Source organism: Abrus precatorius, unplaced genomic scaffold (genome assembly GCF_003935025.1).
Source record: "Abrus precatorius isolate BTA unplaced genomic scaffold, Abrus_2018 Scaffold6, whole genome shotgun sequence".
NCBI classification, from domain to species: Eukaryota; Viridiplantae; Streptophyta; class Magnoliopsida; order Fabales; family Fabaceae; genus Abrus; species Abrus precatorius.
In genome coordinates, this window is record NW_020874406.1 from 7,297,965 (window position 1) to 7,308,507 (window position 10,543).

At 28.2% G+C, this 10,543-nt stretch overlaps 1 protein-coding gene across 1 annotated transcript; it reads right to left on the reverse strand.

The window, feature by feature from the left end:
• Positions 1 to 793: 793 nt before the first annotated feature.
• Positions 794 to 6,319, reverse strand: LOC113869079 (deSI-like protein At4g17486). The gene is made up of 4 exons (XM_027505221.1): positions 6,173 to 6,319; positions 2,746 to 2,996; positions 2,042 to 2,329; positions 794 to 1,299 (listed from the first exon to the last, which is right to left on the reverse strand). The coding sequence occupies exons 2-4, from the start codon at positions 2,954 to 2,956 to the stop codon at positions 1,055 to 1,057; spliced, it is 744 nt and encodes a 247-aa protein (XP_027361022.1). The 5' UTR covers positions 2,957 to 2,996; positions 6,173 to 6,319; the 3' UTR covers positions 794 to 1,054.
• Between the last annotated feature and the right edge of the window lie 4,224 nt (positions 6,320 to 10,543).

The window sequence follows — 10,543 nt, forward strand, 5'->3', positions numbered from 1 at the left end:
TCTCACTTCACAACAAAGCATTAATCGGTCTTTCAATATATAGTAATTTAGTTTTATGAAATTTAGAAATTCTAGTGCAATTATTGGTAAATTAAGACCTATCTAATTCAGAGAAGGAATAATTCCTGCAACATTTTAAAAGCACGGCCTACTTAATAATTGTTCAATAAAGACTTCATTCATCATACCATGATATCACCATTCACCAGTGACACTTCGAAACTCAGTTGTAAAAGTATGAGAAATTTTTAGGCGTGCCGTACAATTATACTAAAGAGAACTACTCCCAGAATAATAGAGTATTATAGTAATTAATTGGAAAAAATTATCTACAATAATAACGGCATTATTGAAAAAAAATTAATGTTTTCTTAATATTTTAAAGTGATAAATAATTTGAGAAAAAAAAAGTGATAAAGAACTAGAAGTAATAAACTTTTATTTAAAAAATACTTATCATCTTAAAAATAAAAATACAATAAATACCATTTTTAATAAAAAATTATTTTTAAATACTTAAAACTATCCTTAAAAACTGAAATTAATAAAACTGTAAAAAATATTCAAGTAACATTTAATACCTTTTTGATATTTTTTTTCTCGATTATACTATTATCTTACCATTTTGGTGTTTATTTGACATGCTCCCAACCTGAATCATTAGTAAGAAAATCCTGGCTATTGATGCTTAGATAAATAACCTGCAAATTTGTGTTTTCCAAATTTATATCAGAAATTCCTAACTGGTATGGTCTTGAGAGAAGTTTAGCAAATGACAGATTTTTCTCCAGCCATGAAAAATTGAGCTGACACAGCAATATATCTAACATAGATTCACAATAAGACAGATTACAAGCAAAAACTAGACACATGATAAAAGAGGGGGTAAAACAAAAAGGAAAGAAAGAACCAACATAGCTCAGAGCTTGCATATCCAAAATAAATATGGACAGAAAATTTTGCACTTGAGGAAGAGCATACATAAATGACTGAACCAGAAAGGCAATGGAAACTCTACAGCAGAGAAGAGTTACTGTGAAGTAAAGTAGTCTTCTCATTTTTGCTTTAAGGATCCCTTCTTAGATTTCTTCAACTGCCATGGTGGTAGACAGCCTTTATAGTGGGAATGCAGAAATAATGAAGACAGAGATACTTCCTTCTGCGGCATTGAGATTGATGACAAGCAACTGAAAGCGGTTCGTAGCCTCCTTTTCTCACTATCACACCCTTGAAAATTGGGATCATGTTCAACAGTGGAAGTTTTAAGGGCATCAGGGAGGATGCAGTTGCAAAAGGAACCTACAAGGAGGACAAGAAATGAAGTCAGAGAAGTATGACGGAATTTGAGTGTGCAAAGGCCATTGACTCCGAAAAAGAGTTCCAACCCAGATAATCATTTCCTTGAAAAGGTGAAATTTTATTCTTCAATGAAATTCTTTATTATAATTGTGATATGATGATAATATAGTTTAAGGACAAATTATTATATGTCAACCCCAGTAATGCCATGCTTCTACAATTAGACGGAGAATAGAGATGAGAGTGAAATGTAAAATGGGATGGAAGGGTTTGATTTTCATTATTGTTGCTTGGTAGAGTGGGTGAAAAATCACCATTAGCAGAGTCTCATGGCCAAATCTTGTGGGGTAGGGTGCAGATGAATTGCACTTGCATTTCACTTTCAATCATCTCATCTGACATTTTAAATCAAAGCAATTCTCACTCCAAAATTTCCATTTAATAAAACAAGCATGGCCTAAAATGTGAGTATGCAAAGATGTCAGGTATTGCATTGTTGCCAGAAGCTCCATGTCATCCAAAAAGGAGGAGCAAAAATGCCGTATGTTACATTTGCCATGAAGCACTGTTGATACAATGCATGAAATAATTTAACCAAAGCTTCCACCAAGCTGTGGAAACAGAATTTAAAAGCATTTTTAGGTCCCAATTGTTCATTACATCCCATCTTCTTTATCAACTCAAAAAGTAATACAATCTAAACATGAAAGATTGGTCTGGAAGTTAAAAAGATGTTATATACCAATTCTTGCAAGACGATTGACCCATTTTGGTATTGAATTCCCTGTCAGCTTGTAACAAATGTCCTCACAAAAATGGTTGCAATTCTTCACTATCAAGTGGTAAGTATCACCGTTGTAATTTGCAGACTGGCGCTCCATGAACTCTCTAATCTGGAGAGGATCTAAGCTAGTGGTTCCCATGAATATTGACTTCCTAAACTTAAAGCCAGGACACTGCCGAGGTTCAACCTCAAAGACACCACTTGTTGGATAGTCATGGGCTCCAAATGCATATTCTACTCCATAAACTGTCAGCGTGATACGCCAGTTTAGAAAATGTTCAGGGAATCCAGAATTATACTTTCTCTCCAAATAAAGCAAAAGAGGAAGTACTAAATGTTCACAGATACAAGTTATATGCGGTTATGCACATGCATAGATATATCAGTTTACACCTTTGCCTACGCATACGATCAAACATTCATCTAATCTAAATCTTGGAGACAGAAATAACCTCTAGTGTACTTAATCTACGGCATTAAATGAGCATATGATCAAACAGTCTATTAAAAACCAAATTTTGTGAAATATAGGATGAAAAAGTTCCATGAAAAGGTGGAACAGATAGAAATAACTCTCAACCAAAACTCTAGGAACATAATTTACTATAAAATGAAGAAACTGTTTTTGATATATTTGAAAAGGTTTATAACTGTCAGCTGACCTTCAACACCTGAGTGGAAAATACCAAGGCCAGCCCAATACATATAGCCATTTACTGTTGTCAAATCATAGACATTGAGATAGACAGGTGCATTTCCAGGTAAGTTGCCAGCTGATTTCACTTTAGAGAATATGCAAAAAGGGGTGACTGATTTGTCTTTGAGACGAAGACGCACAACAGAGGGCCAGCCACTTCTAAATCCTGATTTCATTTTGAGTGAACCCGGTAAGCATTCAATATCTATTTCCTACCTGCATATACATTAAAACCAAAATAAATTATTTCAAAATATTCCATGTTATCAACAAAACACCAATATTGAAGGCACATTATTTTACTCAAGACAGATTTTTTTTTGTCATGGACCAAGGTATTGAACTGACAATTATGTATCACAATAAAATAAATAAATAAATAATGGACAACACTTTCTTTTTCTTGAAAACATCAATTGTTAAAGAAAAGGAATCTCTTCAGCCACATGGTCTTCTCCAGATAACAACATATCCAATCTTATGTATCTGAATATGAAACCACATGACATGCATAGAGAAACCACATATTTATTGCAATAATACTTCCATAACTGGACACTAATTGCCTGCCATTCATGACAAGTGTTCTAGAAAGTTTATGAATGGCTATTAATTTATCGCATATAGCTTGTTTCAATTTTGGAAGGCAAGAAATTCAGTACTCTCTTAAATCAACTGATGACAGACCAGACTCATTTTCCTTCCAGATCCAGACTAAATGCTTAATAGAAAATGCATCAGTAGCATCATTGGTCTTTTTTCCTATGTTTATCATCATTTAATCAAACACCAGGAAAGATCAGAGCACTAACATCTTTTTATTTAACAGAAAGTATAATTTCTTCTTCATTTTGAATCTTGATATATTGATGTTTGTATTAGACATAAGTGAAGAAAATATTTAGTTCTGTTAGATTATCTAGTTTAAGGTTTGTACTGCTGTTCAGCATATATCACTTTTAAGCTATGATGTAAGGAGGAAATTGCAGTGTATGAGATCTAACATGCCTATCAAACATTTAGACAGAGTACAATGGATAGAAATTGTTTGTATTAGGCAGGTGTCATATATTCTAGGATCAGGTAACCATATCATTTATATCTGTTTCTGTTTAAAGATGAAATATATAGAGATATAACTATAAAAGGTTTCAAGTAACATAAATTAAAGGATTTAAAGGACATGACAACAACAACAACAACCAAGCATTTTTCCCACTAGGTGGAGTCGGCTACAAAAGTCAAACAATGCCTTTCTTAAGGGTTGTTCACCTATAGTTTTACTTAGTTTCTCTCTACCTATAGCAATAGAACTACCTACCATCTAGTTTTCTCTCCTGAATGGCTTCTGTAGGTCTTCTCCACACATTCCCAAACCCTGTAAGAGAAGATTTTATCACTTTTTCTATAATAGGTACTACCCCAATTTTCTCTCTGATTCATACATTTTCAATCCTATCTGGTCTAGTATGTTCACTCATCCAACAAAAAATTCTCATCTCTGCTACATTAAGTTTATTCTCTCATTGACTTCCCTTTATGGCCTCAAGTGCTATATGTGGCAAAAAGATATTGTTCGGACCTAAGGGAAAATTGGAGCTAAAAGTTCATCTTGATTAACTTGTAGGCTTTCCTTCTATACAAGATGGTGAATCATCTTCTTATTCAGAATTAGGTTCGTGCACATTTTTAACAAATGATATTATTGAGATTAATAACACCAATACGAAAGTTTATGTTAAGTTGAGTTGATTGGGAATGAAAAAGGATCTATGAAGTATGGATCAAGTATTACAACTAGTATGAGCCTGGTCAATATTGATGGGCAAGATCCCCAAAGTGAGAAAGTTCAATATCTTGGTCAATAAATTATTATTAAGTTGAGGGATATCTAAAACAGAATTCATTCTAGCCAATTTTAAAGTAGAGTAAATAGAATTTTGTGGGTTAACAATAACAAATGTCCCTGAATTTACAAGTTCTGTTTTATATACCTGCCATGTCTTGCTATTCTATATGCATACACATTTAATGAACCTCTGTTATGAACAGCACAAAATTCGGTTATATAACCAACACATTTAATATTAATTCAAAAGAGTTATCAACTGTAGAGATCCTCTTTACACATAGAAACACCATAGCACTATAGCAGTTCTCACTCATCTTTGAAAACCTCCACAAAATCTTTCTTGGTTTCTATGGGCAGTCATTAAGATGTTAGAACATTGGCATGGCTTTCTTTAATAATAATAATAATAATAATGGTATATTCAGCTAGAGCAATATTTCTAATGGGCAGACCAGTATCCACAGGATATGCAGAGCTACAATACTTGACATTTGACATTATTCAGGCCCAAATTACTAGTACAAAATTCATTTCTCACCACCAACTATTTAATTAGTCTAACTCATAGTAAGCACTTATACCTTGTTATCTCTTGACTCTGTGTTGGGTAAACCCCGGTTAATCCAATAACAAACTTCACTATTACCCATTATTAGTAACAACCACGTTTCAAACTGAAGCAATTGGTTCTCCCGGCTCATCCATGCTTCAACTAAAACCATAAGATTTGGACTCACGCATCCCTTTCTAGAAAGATACCCATACAACAACCCAAAAAAAATAAAAAATAAAAAATTATGGGCTTAGTAACTAGTAAGAATATGGATTCACATCTGGAATATTGACATTGAAAAATACAGACAAGAAGCAAAAAGTTCAACATTAGCAGTTTCATAGGGTGTACAGCGAATTTGAAGCATTAGTATCCAGCTGTCACCAATGGCTAAATGACAACGAATGATTGCTTTGTTATATACTAATTGAAATTGAAATAAAAATAACCAGTAAGAACTAACTTTAAAATCCACTCTAATCTGACAACTCATGTAACAAATACTGATAATCAATCTCATTAAGCCATCCAAGATTCCACAATAATAAGGAAAAAAAAAACCATTTTTTTTAAAGGAAGCCAAACTCTAATTAGTCAAGAGATAGATTCATACATGTTAAACTCCAACTTCCAAACAGAAAAAAAGGAGAAAATGAGTAAAATTTACAGCTTGGAAAATAAATAACATAAATGAAGATCTAACTGATATCTGAGTTGAACTTCTGTGACATGAAAGTAGTGAGAGAAAAGTAAAAATGCATGGGAAAGGAGAAGAAAAACATTATAGAACATAGATCAGATACCAATACCAATGAAACATAGTTACACAAGGATAAGAGCTGACAAGCAATGGAATAGCTGATCTTGCAAAACCACAAGCAAAGCAACAAAGAGAAAAAGAAAATCCATAGAAAAAATTCAGCTTTAAAACATAAATATAGAGTGAACCAATGGAAGAAGCATTGGAAATTAGAGAGACCCTCAAACCTTTTGCTGCAAAGGGTAGGAGGAAGAAGAGGGAGTGAAGTGAAATTTTCTTCCAAAATGTGAAGCAGCCATCGTTTCAAGACAGAGGAAGAGAATGGAACAATGGGTATGTGTGTGCCTGAAACTCACACATTGTCTTAGCTCTGACACAAGTGAAGGCTGTGCTGCGTTGTATAGTAAGAGAACACCACAGAAGCTGCTTTGTCTTTCTTTTTGTGCCTAATGAGGAAAGATAATCATCAATAAGCCATTTCTTATGCAAAATTAAAAATATAAAAATATTAAAGTGAAAAAAAGTGACAAACCCAAAATTTTGCAACTAAAAAGTGAAAATTGTGAAAGAAATTCTGTCCGAATTTGACACTTTGACATTGACTGACAGCATCGCGCGTTGAACGTCTGTTTACTCTCTTTATTGATTTTTGCTTTTCTTTTTTACTGTAATGTGATCGCGATTTGTGTGTTTCCCCACCAACAGTCTCAACTCTGTTTTGTTTCATTAAACAATACTCGGTGCTGATTAATAATAAAATTTATGCTTTTGTATATGAAATAATTATGACAATTAATTTTATATTATAAATAGTAAGTTAATAATTTATTTTAAAAAATATAAATAATTTTTTATTTTTTAAAATATTAAAAAAATCACAAACTTCAATCTAAAAATAATAAATAGTATTTCTCAAAGTAACCAGCATCGTTTTTTTCTCTCCGTTAAATTGTGTCCATTTTACACTTTTAGTTATCTCTGAGAAAATATCTTTAAAATATATGCACCAAAAAGACAAAAAAAAAATTAGTATAAAAATTGAAATATAATAAAATTTTATTATAATTTTTTAACTTATATTTTTTATAAAAAATATTAATTTGAAATATTTAGATTCACTCATAAAAATTGAAATTAATGATTTTTTCAAAGATAAATAAATAAATCATATATTTTTATGATTTTTTTATAAGACACATTTAATTTATAGACTAATAAAATAGTTAAATTTAATAAAAAAAATTATAAAAATATTATACATGATAATTTTGCTTTCATTTAATATTAATGAATATAATTTTACTATCAATATTTATTTTTATTAATTTAAATTTGCACTAACTTTATTTATTAAGATAAATAAAAAATAATAAATTTTATGAGAGGTATAATTTTTTTGTAAAAAGTATTAAAAAAATTTAAATTAGTTTAGTAACATGTATAATTTACATGTGTTTATAATAATTATATATTAAGAGATGAGACTTTTAAAATAAACTCTAAATATAAAAAATAGATAATTTTTATAAATATAAAAATATATTTATAAAAAATATAAAATTTTACATAAACTAAGAAAATACTTTAATTTTTATAAATTAAAATGAAATTATCATAGAAAGTTATTTTTATATTTTATTATGATAGAGGAATCAATATGTCTCATAAAAAAATAATTTTTAACTATAAAAATAAAAACCTTATTTATATGTATATTAATTATTATTTTAAAATTTGTACTTTATAAAATTTATTTTAATAAAATGATGAAAAATATGTTATTCTTAATATAATTTTAGATTTACGCGGGAAAAGGTAATTTATTTCACTATTTGACCGAATATCTGTCGGTATATATATTTATACGAATTAACTTTCGCCCGTATAATATTTAAGTTATCCTCGTTACCTTCGAAAAAGTCAATGCAAGTGCAACATATTTCATATCCTTCAAATTTAAAATACCCACTGTGACTTCTATTACAGGCTTACACTTAAAGCACAGGTATTTTATAAAAATATAAAGTTTATATAAGAAAATATTCAGTTATCATCCATTACTTTCGAAAGAGTCGATTCAAGTGCCAAATAATTCATATCATTAATATATATATATATATATATATATATATATATAAACCGTTGTCAATTATATCGCAATTATTAACTAAAGGAAATTAATATTTATTTAATCAATAAGTAATGTGTATAAAATCAAATTAATTCAATTATGGTTAGTTTTCAAAAATAAAATAGTACAAATATGTTTTAAGCTTAAATAAAATTTAATCTATTAAAAATTAATTTTTTATTTGGTCCTATTTTTTAATTTATTATTTAAAAATCATTATTTATTTATATTTAATCACTCTATTAATATTTTTTTAATTTATATAATTATCATATTTTTTTAATAAATTTGTATGAGTTAAATACTATATAAGTAGAAAAAAATGAATATATCACTGATTAAAAAAATTATATCAAAGTAAAATAAGTTCACGAACGAATAATTTGAAAAAAATTAAAGTAAAAGATTAAATATCAATATTATAAATTCCTCCAAATATCTGGAATTATGTTATAATAGTGTGTTTTAAATTAATATATTTTATTATTTATTTTGGTGGTTTTTGTTTGTATGCACAAGTTGTAACAAAAAGTAAGGATCCCACACGTTGGAGAAACAGCTGGATTATGATTAATATATAATATATGCAATCGTCCTTTTAATAATATCATATTCTTCTATTCTCAGCTGTTGCAGGGAATCCTATGATCAAACTGCACTATTTCATCATCAAATTTTGAATCTTCAAATGCTAACAAGTAAATAAATTTGTTATTCCATTATTTTATATTAAAATGCATTATTCTCTTTTGTGTTTCTTTTCATAAGTTTATAATATTATATTATAATCCACAGGAAATGAAATACTGACTGGCAGATTTTATTTCAATTTTAAGGTTGATTTTGATTTTATATTTTAATTTATTGATTGATTTATTTATATACTTTTATTTTGGTATTATGTTAGTTTCTCTTATCATAATATTAAAGTTTACTAAAAATTAAATTTTACCTTTATAATTACTGAAATTGATTAAAAGACTTTCCAAGGACTGGATTCTAATTAATTTATAAAAATTTCGTTTGATTACATCTGTTAAAATAAAATATCAAAGTATAGATTTAAAATTTAATTTTATCAAATTTTAATTTTGAACACCTCATGTTATCACTCTCTTTTTTAACAATTATCAAACATTAATTTAAAAGTTTTTCTAGACGTTGAATTTCGATAACATATAAAACTTTAATATAATTTATTGTTTAAAATGAAAGATCCAATTAGATATTTTTTAAACCTCTTTATTAAAAATATAAAACTTTCTTATTTTGCCAGTAATTGATTGAATCTCCTTGAGGCTTCTTCTCATCATTAATGTGAACTTTTATATTATATTATATTATATTATATTATATTATATATATATATATATATATATATATGGGTCAATTCTAGTTCAATGTTCCATTAAAAAAATTGGCGAAATTTAATATCGTCAACACAATAATTAACTAGAGATTAAAATAAAACTTAAAATACTAATAACATGTTTAGTTGAGCATAATTTCAAGAATAAATTATATTTTTCTCTCTTAAAATATACTTATATTATCATTTCTTGTATTTTAAAATCTTATAACCTCTTCTTTTAAACCTATTTTTTAGTTAAAGTACTGTTTACCAAATGTTTGGTATTTTATTTTTACAAGAATACTCTTTTTAAAAAAAAAATTAATTTTTTAAGAAGTTCAATGTGTTTTTCGTTAATCTACATGTTTATCTTTATTCGTTTTACTTCATTTTCATTTTTTCGTTTATTCTCATTTAAAAAATAATTCACCAAAATTTAAGGGACATCAAATTTTTCGAAAAAATATTATTCAAGTAATATTATTCTACTTTTTACAACATATCATTTTGTTACGTAAATTTTATCGTGCACAAAATGTGAATTTGAAAACTAGTACACAAGGAATATGATGAGATTATAAATTAATTAAATTTCATTTTAATTACATTTTTAATCTTAATATCTTAATTTTTCACATAAACCACGGCTTTCATCATGCCATCTTATTTTAGTGGCTTAAAGATTAAAATAATACATTTTTAAAAAATAATTATCAAATTAAAACATATTCCTTGTTTGGGGTACTTTTTTGCCACGTCAGCTCTGATTTCGTATATTAATCAGATGAAATTATTTTTTTTATTTTAAATTTATTCATTTCGTCTAAAAGAGAGACGAAATAAGTTAAATATTGACATATGTCATGCATTTCGTATATGTGAGAGGCGAAACGATGAACAGGTGTCAAGTTACTAGTAATTCGTCTCAATTTAGAACAAAATCATAGGATCTAGACACGTGGTTAAATCTTATTATTTCGTCTGTAAAAGAGACAAAAAGGGTCCATAATTCGTCTACAATTCAGACGAAAAGCATTTCACTTTTTATTTTTTGGTCCGTCCCTTGTGGCTGCACCCTTTTATCCAACCAAATATTACTATATAAAGTGTGAAATG

Excerpts from the sequence above, each read along its gene's own strand:
- LOC113869079 (XM_027505221.1), bottom strand. The coding sequence starts at position 2,956 with ATGAAATCAGGATTTAGAAGTGGCTGGCCCTCTGTTGTGCGTCTTCGT. Across the intron at positions 2,330-2,745 it reads TTTCCACTCAGGTGTTGAAG|TTTATGGAGTAGAATATGCA; the intron begins GTCAGCTGACAG and ends TCACGCTGACAG. Across the intron at positions 1,300-2,041 it reads CAATCGTCTTGCAAGAATTG|GTTCCTTTTGCAACTGCATC; the intron begins GTATATAACATC and ends TCCTCCTTGTAG.